The 15811-nt window shown below is 39.5% G+C and overlaps 1 protein-coding gene across 6 annotated transcripts in view; it reads right to left on the reverse strand.

Annotated features, from left to right (window-relative positions):
- Positions 1-1926: 1926 nt before the first annotated feature.
- The window catches only part of FAM13B (family with sequence similarity 13 member B), a 44408-nt gene continuing 30523 nt past the window's right edge, over positions 1927-15811 (reverse strand). For 3 of the 6 annotated variants that reach the window (XM_021552265.4, XM_085591296.1, XM_085591297.1), the window contains exons 15-25: positions 13625-13690; positions 12358-12568; positions 10734-10863; positions 10195-10276; positions 9702-9931; positions 9296-9379; positions 8402-8497; positions 6135-6218; positions 5868-6040; positions 5348-5449; positions 1927-4273 (exon numbers count right to left, since the gene is read on the reverse strand). In XM_021552265.4, the coding sequence (XP_021407940.2) occupies positions 4150-4273; positions 5348-5449; positions 5868-6040; positions 6135-6218; positions 8402-8497; positions 9296-9379; positions 9702-9931; positions 10195-10276; positions 10734-10863; positions 12358-12568; positions 13625-13690 (1382 nt within the window). In that variant the 3' untranslated portion in view covers positions 1927-4149. The remainder of the gene's footprint in view (positions 4274-5347; positions 5450-5867; positions 6041-6134; positions 6219-8401; positions 8498-9295; positions 9380-9701; positions 9932-10194; positions 10277-10733; positions 10864-12357; positions 12569-13624; positions 13691-15811) is intronic. The other 3 variants (XM_021552267.4, XM_021552266.4, XM_085591298.1) reach the window with 3 other exon arrangements.

Here is a 15811-nt window from a genome sequence, read left to right on the forward strand (position 1 = left end):
GCAGGAGAAGGAAAACGTGTCCAGGCTGCTGCCATCCGACAGAGCCACGGGAAAACCCGGGCCAGCGCCGGGATGCAGCCCCGCTCCCTGCCCCGGCAAATCTCCGTTCCTGCGTGACACAGCCCAGTGCCCCCGAATCTTAGACAAATCCTACAAGGAGCTGTGTTTTAAAGCCGATGTCCCGCATTATCACGGCTGCCACAAGGGCTCTGCTCTCCCCGTGTCTAACCCCAGTGTGGAGGAGCAGGGTCACGGAGAAGGGAGCAGAGGCATTGGAAGGGTCCCAGGAGGGGATTTCCAGCCCAACAGCACAGTCAGAGCACAGGGCACAGCACAGCACCAGGGGTCACCGATTCCGCACTTTGGTCTCCAGGCCAAGCCAAGCCATCCGCTCTCTTCTGAAAGGACCAGTTTTAAAAACGAAAGCCCTAGTCCCTTCCCCTCCCAAGGGATCTTGTTGCCAGGCAGTAGCCCAGGACACTTGTCCCAGAACACAGAGGTCACCGGCGATTTGTTTATCCGGATTACTCAATAGCCTGACAGCAGAAAAGCAGGTGTGTGACACCTTTGACATCTCCAACCTTTCCTAATCCTGGCAGCCCTCTCATACAGAGCCTCAAAACCTTTGGACACATTTCCTCTCCCAGAACTTCCCAAAAGAGCCTTCAAACACTTCTCAACCTCACCTCACTCCCCCGGGGCACAGGAGATCCTGCCTGGCTTTCCCCTGCAAGCTCTGTGCCCTGCAGTGACACAACGGCTCAGGCAAATCTGTTTGAAGAGGCAAAAACTCTAGACTTGCATTGTCTCAGAACAATTCTATTACAATTCTCCAGTAATAGAAGATTTTCCTAATATAACAGCTTTTTGCACGCTCAAAAACATGCTGCTCCTCCATTTTAACTAATAGTGTTCAACACAGTTATTTTCCTCATTAAAATCTTAGTTCAATGCACATCACTTTGCAGCAGTTCCCACTAAACCATCTTTGAGGGAACTTTTTTCCTTATTACTGTCCTGATCACAGCAAGCTTCATTAAATAAATGATTTAAGGAAAAATAGGGGATTATAGAACAGATCAGTAGGAACCTTGTTCATTCTTCAGGCCAATGTCCTAAAAATTTCTTTCCCCTGTTTTCAGAGAAAAGCCACGTGATCAGAGGGAAAGATATTCTGTCCCAACCCAAAGAACATGCCCAAGGCTGCTTTCCATCTCCTCTCACTCACCTGCTCCCTCAGCTTGCTGGTTTCCTGTTCCCATTTACCTGCAGTGCCACACATCCACAATCAGAGTCTTCACCTTCAGTTCTTCAGCCCCTGCCACGCCTTAGGCTGAAGAGAGGCAATTTTCACAGAACACAACACGAGAGTCAGCTTTAAAGACCTTGACCATTTTCTGTGAACCCACAACATACTGTGAAATAGAGGCTGTTTAGTTCAGAGGAAAAGCATCCTCTGGCGCGTGCAGCAGTGTGCAAGAGCAGTTTCCAGGCCACAAACAGCAGTGACCACTGCAGCACTGATTCCAGGGATGAGAGATCCTCGTGGATACAGAGACACGATGGATGTGCTCAGCTGAGGGCAGTGAAGGAACTGTCCCAGTGGTGGCTCCCTGCCCCACCTGCACCCACCCTGCTGCTGTTGGGGCACGAAGGAGCCATCTCCCAGTGTGCTCCCGTGTCACTCGCAGCAGGAGCTGAAGCCCAGGTGGCACCACGATCCAAGGCCACTCTCCCCTCTCCCACACAGGCAGAACGTGGCCCCAGGGGATGCAGTTTGACCCAGCCTTCACCAGGGCACATCTGGGAATCAGACCCACCTCAACACCCTGCAGCTACCAACAGGAGCAGCAAAGGACCCAGCACTCCTTTTTAAGAGACAGCAGTGGAGGAGAAAGCATGATGAGATACAAAGATACAAGACAATAAAGGTTAAGGTACTTTTATTATAAAAGTCTATACAATGAGCACCAGACATAGCAATGCAATTATATCTGGTTTAGTTATATATATTCCATATCTATATATCCATATAGATATATAGGTTTTGCTTTTACCAAAGTAAAACTGTTATATCACAAAATGCCTAGTTCTACCATTTATTTATTGCTCAACAAGGATGGCACAAAACACACTCAGCATAACTGTTGCCATGCTTATCTACTATACTGAATAAACAGCCAAACACTGCATAACAAACACAAAGCAGCTGTTAATTCTGAATTGGAACCAGTCTGATCACTCACTCACTTATAAAAATATTGGAATCATATAGATTTAAGCATTATAAAGGAGGAATATATTATTTAAAACATTTAAATAGTGCATATTGACATTTTGCATGTGGTATATAAAACACAAACATTCATGTACAACACTATACAGTACACATTAGTTTCAATGTTTGGATACACCCGTGTCTGCAGACTGATAGAAAAGGAACTGAAGTGTACATTGCACAATGGAACTGAATAAAATTGGTAAATGGTCTCAAAGACTACTTTAACCTCATAGTTCTCTAAGGTCCCAGATCACTTTGCAGTTAAAAAAAAAGGAAAGAAAAAAAGGCATACCACCAGTGCTCAATAGTTTTAGTGCTTTTTTTTTTTTCTGAATTCCAAAATTACGTGCCTACAAGGAGAGTAAAACAAACCAAGAAGTATTCTACAGTACACAAATGAAATCTGAGCACTAAAAATCCTACTTGCAACCTATTTCATATGCTTCATGACAGAACAGCAAGTCTCTGAAGTTATGTGCAAGCCATTTCTTACATCATGAGAAAGTTCATTTTTGGTCTTTCATAAAGCAGAGTGAATCATTGCTATGTTGACATTAGCCAGTCATAAAAACATGCAGTGAGAGTAGGTGCATGCAAAATATGGCCACAATCAAACTGATACACTGAAACAAAACAAACAAAAAAAAAAACTGAGAAAGCACCAGCTGAAATTAACATTTTGATTTTGCCATATCAGAAACAGCTGCGGATGGCTGCTGCAGAGCAAAGCTACTCCCTAAATCATCATTCAGCACAGCAGATGTGATACTCAAAACATTATTTAGATTCAACTCTGAAGCTAAATCATGCAAGGCCCATAAACTGTTTTGCTTACATCGTAAGGATTAGATAATGTATTTTTATTCTCCAACTGTAAAACAAAACCGTGATAAACAGCAGTAATCTTTCCACTCCAAACCGACAGTTGTCCCTGTGGTGTGTGCTAACTACACTGATTTTAGCCCTTGACACCATACTCATTTCAGGTACAGTGGGATTTTAACTGTCCTAAGACAGCTCCTTTCTGTGGAGCCACACAAGTCTGAGCGCCACCAGACTTCCCAAACACCAAAGTGTTCACTGTGCTCCTCAAATCTTCCGAAAGCGGAGATGCCGTATCCAATTCAGCCCAAACACTACGTCACCACTGGCTGATAAACAACAACCGAAAAAGGGATCAAATGAACAACAATGACATGAGTCCTGTAGGCAGCATGTGATTGAACTTTTCAGTTTTCCAAGGTTTAAAAGCCACTAAGGAAAGGTCACTTTCTGGTTTGTCCACTGTCATCTTTATCAAGGAGGAAACGTGACCACTAATGAGCAAAATCCATAGACGTTAATTATTACTGTGTACAGGTGCAATTTAGAATACCAAAAAATCAAAGTTGTTCCACAGCAGTCCTTTGAAAGGAATTACAGTCTGTTTAAGTGTTCCAAGAATTAAGAGCTGTACCCTTAATTTGCTGATTTTTTTTAGGCAAGAGGAATAGTTCGGAGTAGGATTACAGTATTAATAATTTCTTCAACAATGCAAAAGGTTAGTAATAACAAAAGTCTCAAAGTTCTTGAATGCTAAAGATAAAAAAAGCTATGGTTGTTTTGGAACAGGATGGATGCATCTGGAATACAAAACTTTGATGGAAACTGTGTTTGCTAAAGTTGGATAGAGCAGTCTCAAATTCAGAAACCTTATTTGCTCTCTAGACAGGACCTACTTACCCTTCAAACATGTCCTAGTGGCACCACAGTAAAGTGCACAAACTGGATTCTTTCAACAGTGCATGACACATGAACACAAGCACCCGATAAGTACAGGGGTAGTATATGGAAACAGCATGTTACTCAACACGTTGGAGGAATATAATTTAAATTGATTTTGAAGAATCTTGTTTGCTGATAAGGACTTCTAACAGCCTCAGTTTGGCTTTGATTTTCTTGTACTCCCTGTACTCAACCAGCATTGGGACCCGATCTTCTTTCTGTACGTTCCTGTAAAAAGAAAAATGTCAAAATTTCAACCAAATTCTCCATCCTGCAGCAAGCCAAACACAGAAGCAGCTACAGGAAGTTATTTTAGGGCAGAAGAAAATATTATTAGCAGCTTGTTCACCAATAACAGGCATGACATTATATTTTAGTTTACTGTAGTTAAAACTACCATCACCTAAAAAACTGAATTGAAAACCCAGCAGCATTTATTCGGCACATTGGGTAATTGGGTAATAATCATTATCCTAAGCTCTCCTGGGAATTTTACTAACAGGATATGAAGAGTTTCACTTCAGATCCTGTGTACACACTATAGAAAAAGACAAATTTAAGTCAATCTATGTTTCTTACTGTAAGTAGATTGACCCACAAATTGGCAGCAGAGTATTATTCTTACTGGACCATAATAAATAATCTATTAATATGATTAATCTCATTATTTGCCATTGAAGTCAAAAGGAGTTTTGTCCCAAACTCAGTAAGTGGACAATGAAGCCAAGTTACTGGAATTTGTGTAACCAGTGGTCCAGCAGTTGGTAGTTAAGGAGAAATACAGGAGAAGGCACAGACAAGTGAGAGCATTTGCCAGTCAAGGAAGTGACCTCTTAGGAGTGTTGTTAGCTTTGTTCATGACAAGAGACATCTCAAAAATACAATGGGCAGCAATGCAATCCAATTCATGACAAAACAAATTCAAGTAAGAAACCTAAAATAACTAAACTATATGGAGAATAAAAATGATAAAAACCTTTACTGGTAAAGCAAATATCCACTGCCAGAACTGACCTACTGGAACAAGGGGCAAATGGGAAATTTATCCTGCCCTGTGTTAAAGAACAGGGATAATATGGGGTTTTTAAAATTAAAAAAAAAATCATACTTTCTAGTAGGTATTTTTAAATGCTATTTTTTTTAAATGGAACTGTTAAAAATACACATAGCTATCTCACTCAGGAGATTATTCACAGCAGATCAAAACAGATCAGATTCCAGCTGACAACATTCAAAGTTAGAAAATACACTTGGCTACATAATGAGGCTGCAGCCCAGCATCTGGCATTATGCTAAACAAACCTTCCATTCTGCTGATAAAACTCCTCTTCAAATTCTCGCAATGTCTTACGTAGCTTCTTTTTCTCAGCTCTGGCTTTCCACAGTTGCTCCAATAATTCAGGCCTAAAAATTTCAAATTAAAGAAAAATATGTTGGTCGTACAATAGAATTTATATTTCTCAGAAATAACTGAGCTAGCTCCACTAATAATTTATTTGTCTGGCTCATAAGGAACATGCTGTCAGTTTAAAAGTGAAATATTGAGAACAAACTAGCAGTTAATAAAGGGGTATAAATTCTCTGCTGTCTACACAGCTCAAGTAAGGCTGAAGAAAGTTTAGAAGATACTAAATAATTCACTGAGTACAAAAAGATCTTAGTCAGACATGTCAGAGCAAAGAATACTCATTCAATCCAAACATTTCCTGAGGAGTGCTGAACATGTCACTCCCTTTCATCCAACATCATAGATTTAGTATCATGACTCTAACTACAATAATTACAACTAGTATAATTAAATTATCCACTTAATTATCCATACATAGAAGCAGCTCTAGTGCTGGAGAGCCTCAGGTCCCGGGTGAGTTTCTCTTGACCATCTTCAATATCAGACTCAGAGTTTTCAACTGGGCTTAGAATGGGCTGTGTTTGGGCAGCAGTTTTTAAGATTTCATTCAGGTCTGTAGACAAACTATCACTTTCCTCCTCTTCTTCCTGAAAGTGAAAACAGAAATTCAAAACAAATACTATGTATTTCAGTTCCCTATTACAAGTGCTGGGCAGTATTTGTTAAATGCACTGCACCTACCTTAATTTCTTCACAAAAATGGGCAGTTTCACCTTCAATAATGGGCTGTAACATCTGCCCCCGCCTCTTGGTTGATGGTGATCCCTGAAAAAATGGAAATTTTTTTCAAAATGTACAGTAAGACATCCAGTGCTCTTTGAAGTCAGAATTACATTGTAATCAGCCAATATTTCCTCTTTGAGATGAATAAAAGACTGCAAACATACTTACAGACCACAAATAACCATACAACCCACAAAGCTCAGGTACTCAAGGTATCCTTGACACAGAAATAATTGTTGTAGCTTATAATTTATTTTAAAATATTCCTTTTCAGACTTAAAATAAAAAGCATTTGCTCTCTCCATGTTTTGTAGAAGATTCATAAAGTGCAATGATAGCTCCGAATTTTGTATTTATTCTTGTCCCCCCCAAACCAAAGCACAGTTACAAAGGCCAGAGCTGCTTATCTCCTGCCAGGCATCCATAATAATCCTGCCTGGTTCCTTTTCCAGACACACTGAGGCCCTGCAGGTGGAAGTGTGAAATCAGAATGTTGCCACACCAGAGTCAAAATCTTTTGAACTCCAGCCTAAAGCAGGTGTCCCTGTCCAAGTGCCTGCTGCACACCTGCCATAGAGTCTTGCTCATCCCTTATCCCCAGACAGCAGAAGCAATTCCAACAGATGGTCTCTGGACAGTAAAAAGGTGAAACACAAAAGCCACACAGAGAATGGCCTGTCAAAAACTTTCATTTGTGAAGGGTAAATAGTCTTCTGCCTCTCTGGACATTTCCATACAGACTTCAGTGTGTGTCACTGGTGTACCAGGAAAGAGTAAGAGATATCTCATGGAATCAATTGTCCTATAAACCTAAAAATCCATTCTTTAAATATCTGGAACTAAATATAGGATTACTTAGAAGTTACCACAGAACAATCCTTGGCAATAAAAGAGAGCTCCTCATGTCTCTTATAGGTTTCAACCAGTGAAAAAGTTTTTACAGGTGCTGCCTACAGCACAGTTTAGGAATCATGTTACTGACATCTCTTCTGAATTTAAAGTCCTTCTGGTGGGCTATCACCCATTCCTTTATTCCACAGCCAAAAAAACCTTATGGTACAGTCATAAGGCTACCCAGAATGTAAAATCCATCTCAGCTGAAGAGTCAGATTTCTGAGGGGAGAGATGGGATAGAGCTCAGTCAGTCAAGGGCACTATCAAAAAGCTGTGACCCACCAGTCACAGGGAAAAACATGGGTGCTTAAGAGCAACCTGTGTTTATGGATTTCAGAAAGAGATTCTTATAGAAAAGCCCTTAAACTTGACTGTGATGCAAATCATGTTTTTCTTTAAAAGGAGCCACCAAAAACAATGTACGTACAGGAAAGGCAGAATCCTGATCTGGTCACTTTATCTTGGTGTACTCCAGCTTAGAGGGGAGAGCTCAGAACTGCCAGTGACAATGTAAATAGCAGATTAAGTTCCTGCTGAGTAAGCCCAGCTACCTGTGTCTGAGAAGAACTGTCTGTATGCAAAGAGATTATCTTACAACAGCTATGCAGTCCCTTCCTTCCAAAAGGGTCAGCAGCCAACATCCAAACAGCTATGTTGCAAGTCTGGGTCAGTATGTAAGGCTTGGATTATGGCTCATGCAGAACAAAACAGCTGGCTGTCGTTCCCCAGCTGCTTTACAGGTACTATAAACAAGGTTACATCAATTTCCTTGCACAGTATGACAACTTTTCTTCCTCATCTCTTAGAAGAACACAGAGAGAGGATAGAAAATTCAGAAGGAAATGAAGTGAAAACACAATGAAAAAGCACGGATGTTGTACAGATGCTGCAGGTGCTGGTAATATGTCTCTCTCTGGGGAAGCATGAAGGAATGAAATGGTTCTGATGGCAATCCTGTCACTCAAGCCTCTGCTGACAGCAACCTGCACTGCAACTGGTGTTACTATTCTGGGGAGGACTAAAAGTACAGTATGTCCTGTGGATCCATACCTAGCACAGGCACTTGGGGACATCTCAGCTACAGCAAGTTAGCACAGCTCACTTACTTCCACAGAGAACCATTTAATTCCCAAGAGCCATCAAGGTCACAGACAGCTTGGAACTGCTCTGCTCTCAGCAGTAAATCAATCAAATGCCTCAAGTACAATGACAACAATATCTTATCTTCCACAAGAAAGATGTTTCACAGAACAGTGTTACTAGCTCTTCTAAAGGCAGCCTCGCAGTTCAAAAGTGGGAAAATAAACAGAAATAGCATTTGTTTTACTCACAAGAATAGGAGTAATGCTTGCTCTAGTTAACATTTGTTTTACAAGTCTGTATCTGTCATAAAGTGGCTTCACAATATGTCTTTCTTCTCTAGTAACCTAGAGGCAGAGAAACCACAGAATTAATTATACCGGTCACTCAATCACAGACAAGCAAACACAAAGCCGTGTGCTTCTCCTGCCAGGCTACCAATGATCCAACTAGGAACATAAAACTACCTTTTAACTGAAAGGGGGTTTATGCAGATAAAAGGGAATAAGTGGCTGCTTTTTCATTCCCTCTCACTTTGATACCTCTCACTTTGATATTTTTCAGGGAAAATATTTAAATGCTTCCTAAAAATTAGTGGAGCTTTGCACAGGGAAACCTTGTATTTAAATATCCATGGAAAAGAGGCAAAAAAGGGACCAAGAACTGGGGGAAAAGATGTGTGCCTGGCAATGATGATGGTTCTACAGAAATGAAAGGGGAAAAAAGAAAAAGATGAAACTGTAGAGAAGAGGGCTGGGAACTGTCCTTTCATTTCTGTTTTTGTGAAATCCAGAATAACATTTCTGGTCTTTTCTGAGGAAATTCAATGATCTTGTTTATTTTTAAGACATCTCTTTGCCTCACAGACACACAAGGCACCAAATGACACCCATCACTTTGCACACTCCAACAACCTGCTGATTTCTGAAAAGGGGGCCTATTAATACATACTTTTTTCTTTTTTTAGAAGTCAATGCAGCAAGTTCCTCAGATGGCAACATGGAGGCCAATAGATAACTTTGTGTTTTGGAGAAGGAAAAAGAACAACCCCCCACACCAGCATTAAGTTCTGGTCTTACAACTGCTCAGGAGTTACTGCTGTCTATGCACACAATGGCACAGTTTGAAATAAAGCCAAGCATTACCGGCCGTCCATGTTGGCTTTCATAATACAGGAGGCTCTTCTGGAGAGATGTTTTCTCTTCTACCAAATGGTCCTTTGTCATTTTCTATCAAGAATAATTAGCATTTAATCAAACACAAGTCACTTTTATCCAGATGCCTAAGCCAAACTCAGCTTAGTTAACATCATACAACCCACCTTCCTCCATTTAAAGCTGTTCAATACTGTCAGCACATACTTGTAAATATTTTTATATAGAGCAAGGAAAATGTAGTTCATGTTGATAATTTCCCCACTGAGTCTGAAATATGACGGCCTGGCAAAGGGCTGCTAGCCAGAGGCATCATCATGTTGATAAAGTGGTATCTCAAGTGCTCTATTTTCCCCTTATTCTCTCAGAAGGAGCCTATCCATAACCTCATGCTTACCTTTATATCTTCTGGTAAACATCTCTCAACTCGTTTTTCCTTTAATCTTTTCAAAATGAGTTCAAGTGTAGCCTCCTTGGTGGGCTTCTTCTCTTTCTGCACAACCCGCATCTCATCTTCATTTTCTTCATCCTCTTGGTCAAGAGAGGAACCAAAGCTTTTTGGAAGTGTGTTACTTCGTGGACGTGTTTGAGGTATGAATTCTCCCTCTGAGCTCCTCTGCTTTGCATCTAAAATGGGAAAAACTGCTCAATCTGAAGGTTTAAAAGAAGCAACACATTTTATTTAGCTGCAAGTACAGGAACATAGCAATTTGCATAGGGGAAGTTTCTCTCTTAAAGAACTAAATAAGAATAATTTGATTTTTGACTAGTGCAGAATGTAGAAATGAAACATTTTTGTGTGCTGTGCAAGTTTGCTGAATGACTTAGCCATTTCAGTCATGGAGATAATTTGTGTTAGCAGAGAATAAGAAACTGTAGCAATCTCTTACCTTTTATTTGCTTTCTCAATTTGGTAAGTTCAGTCATCCATTTTAAAACTTTTGGATTGGCTGCTATATCACTATAGGAGGGCTGAAAAAAATACAAATAAACTACATATTAAAACAAACACACTAAATCTTGTTTATAACTACTTCTTTCAAGATTTGGTAATATTTGTGACGGTGAATGTGAGCAGTTACAGGAATGCCACTCAGTATCAGATCAGATCTCAACATAAGGCACCACCTGTGAAAATAAAACTGAAACAACTTCAGCAGCTGAACCAGAGAGTGGTAAGACACTTCTGCTTTTCCACACATCTCATCTGAAATGCCCTCAGTCTCACAGCAGAACTGCTACTCTGTCCTCCTCTGGCTCTGGCATGCTGGCACATTTGCTAATACTGCTGTTGCTCAGCTCCCTTTTGCATACAGTAGTGTGTGACAAAATTCTCATCTGTGAACAGTTATTCAGTAATGAACTACAAGAGTCACTCAGCCCTCCCATGCAGTCCTTTATCCTGAATAAGACAGAAGTGCTAACCTACCTTGCTGTTTTTCTCTTTTTCAAACTGTTCCTCAAATTGCTTTATTTTTTTCTGTAATTTCTTGACAAGCTGATAAGGTGTCTTGTCTTCCCTTTTGTCATCTTTTGAGCTAAAGGATGCTCTTCGTGTTCTGTTTAAAAACATTTTTAAAATGTTATTTAGATAATTAAATGAGTGCAAATAATATGTACATTCAAATCAGAGATTAATAATTTTTTTTCTCCAGTTCATAATCCATTAATTTCAAGTTTTAAGAGGTATTTACTCAAACTGCTTTGAGCTGCTGCCTTCAAGATTTGATGTTATTTCTGTCTTCCTCACATCAGTAATACCCACAACAGAAAAACTGTATTTGAAATTCAAGTGTAATGTAACATTAATTGCCAACTTTCTGATGCCTGGGCTATTTACCTAAGTTACTTTTCACTCAGTTGTTCTTCAAGTACTGGGCACAGAATAAAGCCCAGGCTAGAAAATACCACTGAACAATCCTTGGTAATTATGCAGCTTCACTCAATTGTCTCAGGCAAGTTAAGAGATAATTGAGCCAAAAAGTATCCACATAATTTGTTAGTCTTACTAATACATTTCTTAGATTTTACTAATAGACTTCTAAAGTATGTGGTTTTGGTTTTACATCATCTTTCACACAGCTCCTTGACATTTGTTGCTCTTGAAAAGCATTTGTTGTTTCGAGACTGACATAAGAATTTTCCAGAACACTTATTATACAAAGTGCCTGAAACATCTCTCAACACAGCCAGTGAAATCTATGTCGTTCAAGATACTAGCAATACTAATCTAATAATCTACTAGAGCAGATCCTTATTTGTTTCAGAATGAGGAGAACTGTCACAGGCAGCTATTATCATTAGCACTTTTCTGAAGGTCAGTCTTCTACATCACTTTAACAATACTTGTTAAATATCTTCTGTGGCTCATTGGAGAAAACTTGCACAAGGATCTTTCTCCATCAATAAATCTGCCAGACAGACAACTAGAACCTAAACTTGTTCCAATCTCCTGTTTCAGGCTTTATGAGATTATTTCTTCCCTAACAAGCATGAAAATTCTTCTCAACTTCCCCTTCCCAGGAACAGTAGCAGACAGTATAGACAGTCACACTTCCCAGTTCATACAAATAACCTGCAGCTTGTTTAGTGAAAACTCTACTTGAATAAACTAGGTTAAAAAAATACAACTCTAATAAACTAGGTTAAAAAAATATAAGAAAAAAAAGCCAGAGCTTACATAAAATCAGAGCAGAGTCTAGCAAAGCCTGGTAAACAAAGGATATAAATACCACTTTCTGCCTAGGAAGTGCCATTTGTCCGAAGCCCTGACCAAATGCCAGTGAAAGCTCTACAATCTTGTCCTATTTTTATCCTCTTTCCCTCAGCATCTGTCAAAGGCCACTTGGAGAGACACGATCCCACCCCAGACGAACCTCTGCTCTAACTCACCCCAGCAGTTCCTGGGCAGGCAGAGCAGCCAAATGGCCACACAATGTTTGACCTTGGTCTTCAGTTCACTCAGATCATGAAAACCAACAACAATCTCAAACAGCTGTATTTTCACCCTGGAGTAACACATCCTGCCCACCAGGCTGCATTAAAATACACACCTAACGAAAGAAAGTGCTTTGGATGAAGAGTCCAGCGTTTCTGGATCATGTAAGAAACGTTGGCTTTGCCCAAAATCCAAACTCCGATGTGACAATATGGGATGACAGTCCTCTTCCAAGGGATGATTAGTCATCCTCCCAGCCTGTGGGGAAAGCTGAGCTTCTCCAGATTCACTGTCCTCCTGCCAGGACTTGAAAGCAGGAAATGGATCTAGAAGATAAAAAAAAGACACAAAATGGTACTTTTCTGTTACCAGAACTAGCAACAGGAGTCGAAAAAAAATGTGAACCCAATGCTTAGTCTTGTATGCGCTAGAGGATGTGGTGTCATACACAAAGTGAATAAAAACAGTGAAATGCATCAGAAAGCTACAATTTCTGTCATATAACCGAAAGAAAAAGGTACTGAAATGAAGTATGCACACTAGGATCCCTTTTTCAAAGTGTATCTTGGGAGTATGCATTTCTGAGCAGTTCAACAGTGTAATAGAGCCTTATTTACGTATCAGAAATATCAAATAAGAATATGTTTATTGTCCAGTGCAGTATTTTGCTGTGGAAATTCATTTTCATAGCGTACACGTACTTTGAAAGGTGGTCCTCTTGGTTTTGCAGGTAAAGTCTGACAGTACCTTAGGGACAATGCCCATTTGCTTAAGTGTTTTTCAAGGAATGTTCTTGGGTTTTATGATAAAATCTACCTTGACACCACTGAGAAAAAGAGATTTCTTAATTTGTGGAAGGTGGTTTTTTAGGAGGGAGATTCCAAAACAATCAATTCTTTCAAATCCCTATGAAAAGGTCCTGGCTAACATTCCTCATAATTCTTTGACAAGGTTTTCTTCCCGTCTAAAAAAAAAGCTGACATAGCCTTTCAATTACTTCAATTTAAAATCCCACCCCCCTTTTCCTTTCAGAGTTGCCTGCTCTTTTTCCTAGTTCAAATCAGAAATTTGAAAACTGGGTTCAAAGTGTGCAGAACAACAATAAAACCCACAAAATAATCTTAAAAAAAAAATAACCCTTGTACCTGCTTTCCACTGCACATTTACTAAGTATGATTGGGAATTTTTTTGTTGTTTTTCAGCTGTGATCTTGCCTGTTTGCACAGTACAAGATACAAGAAGGGCACCTTTTTGAATCAACAAAAAAACTGCAGATCAGAATATTCCCAAGATATAAGGGACAGCAGGTGAAGGGTTAGTTAGAAAGCAAACCATCAACTATCAAAAGGCAGATAACTGAACGTATGGCGAACCATACTTACCCTCCCCTTCTCTCTGCAGATGCATTGTTTTGAAATCAATGAGGGGGAAAGTGATAGGGCATGGCGCTAATAAAATGAAAAAGAATGGCAAAAATACTAAAGTGAACACACAGCACAGTCAGAACAAACTATACATAACATGTAAAGCAGGAAGATACAGTACCAGGGAAAAATATCCCATCTTTTTGGACCAGGCCCTGAGCACTCTCAGCTTCCAAGCAATTCCCATGGCAGGTAAGGATGCTCAGTCCACAGCCAATTTGAACTTTTTACTGGAAAGGTTTACAAAGAACTGGTAGAGGAATAGTAAAGACTTATTGCAGTTTAATAAGAGACTCATGCATCCTCACATGAACAAAGGCAAGCTCTAATGTTTTTGCTCAGAGCTTGTAAATAATAGAGATGGTGGTGATTTCCAAAAAGCAGGGCAAATGCAGAAAAAATACTCAGAAATATAAATCAACCATTCTGCATTTTCGCCTTGGGCCAGCAAGCAATTGATGTTGATTTTCAAGAACTCTGTTGCATACAGGCCTTTGAGTTTTCTATTAGATTGGCTTTAATTACCCAAATCTTGTAACTTAATTTGGACTAGTACAGATTTCTTAACAAAGTCACTACTTCAGTGGAATGCCATAAGGACTTGCAGTGCCTTGGAAGGCTGAGTTCCTAACAACCATCCTAAACAGGGCTGAAGAATAGTCAACGTTCAAATACTTCACAGTGAAATTAAGACCTCTTGCAAAGAACATGATTTAATACCAAGAAATTATAATATAAATTTATAAACAGATACACTACTTTATTTTCAAAACAAAGGTCATAAAGCTATTTGGGGAAGTAAAACCAAAAGCAATTTCATGAGCAAATTTAAGGAAATAATGAAAATGGATGCCACAAACCTTCTGAGTATACATATTAAGTCATCTTAACACAAATAGAGGATGCAACAAAATGTAATGCGCAAGTAAGCAATAAACTTAATAAAACACTGAAAACATAAGCAGGTTTTTTATGTTTTAGCTTTAGACTGTTCTTAACTTGGGCAACAAGAATGAAAACATGGAATCAGTGTCTTTGGGTGCCTGCAATTCGACTTTTCTGTGCCATGGCATACTCTGAATGTGCAGTTTGCTAGAGCTCAAGAGCACCAACCAGCAAATGTTGTACAAAACTAATGAAGCCAATCACAAGTCGCAAACCTCATTATTTGCAAAAGGGTTAAAAGGGAAGTGTGGACTCATGAAGGCAATTAATTTGCAAGCCAGTCAACAGCAGTGACAAACTAACAATCAGCTCTCACCACTTAAGCTTCAGGAGAAAGCTGTATGTGCTGACAGCTCTATGCTGCACTGTTACAGAACACACTTTCCAGTTTTAATTCCCTCATTTTAATACTTCCAACACTGCAACCACAAGTTAAATGCAGTGATTTCTTGCCACCAGTGTCTTGCTAAGGTTTCACTGTGACACTTAAAGGCATCTCAAGCTGTCACTGGAAGAGCCTGCTGGAAGTTAAAACCCTGTCCCTTACAGTTAACCTGCACCACATCTATCAAGTTGTATTGCAAGTTTTCCAAACCAGAAATGAGTGGCCTGTGGCCACTGCACTGTCAGTGACAGCTCACAGTGGTTTAGCAGCTTAGATAATTTGCATATTTTAAGGAGTGATGACTCCAACACCAGGTAGAGAAAACACGATATAAGGAAGACATAAAAACAGAAGTATTTTGAAAAGAAGGTATTGACAAGAGTGTTTTGCTCTGTTTACAAAGGACTTACGGTTGTTTTAAGTAAAATAGAAGTTTTAACAGTTTAACCAGATATTTGAGCAATAAAATTCAGTCAAGTCACAAGCTCAGGGGATTGCTAAACCTGAAAGGCAGTGAAGAATAAGGTCATAAACATAGGAATCCTGTCTGAGAGAAAACTGTTATAAGTATTTTTCTTCTCCTAAAATGCAAATCATGAAAGGAGAAGGAGCAGAGAAAAACATCCATCTGCAACTTTAGCCTTTATTTGAAAATTTAGAGCTGCCTCAAGTTGTCCAATGACATGGAAACCAAAACAACTGACAGATTTTTCTTAAAAATTGAAATATGAACTGCTGTGTTTGGCAGGTTAGTGATTTTAAGTCAAATTCAGCCAATTCAATAGTTTACACTTAATAAAACAAAGACAAGACAC

This window comes from Lonchura striata, chromosome 13, assembly GCF_050655825.1.
Source record: "Lonchura striata isolate lonStrDom1 chromosome 13, ASM5065582v1, whole genome shotgun sequence".
NCBI lineage: Eukaryota > Metazoa > Chordata > Aves > Passeriformes > Estrildidae > Lonchura > Lonchura striata.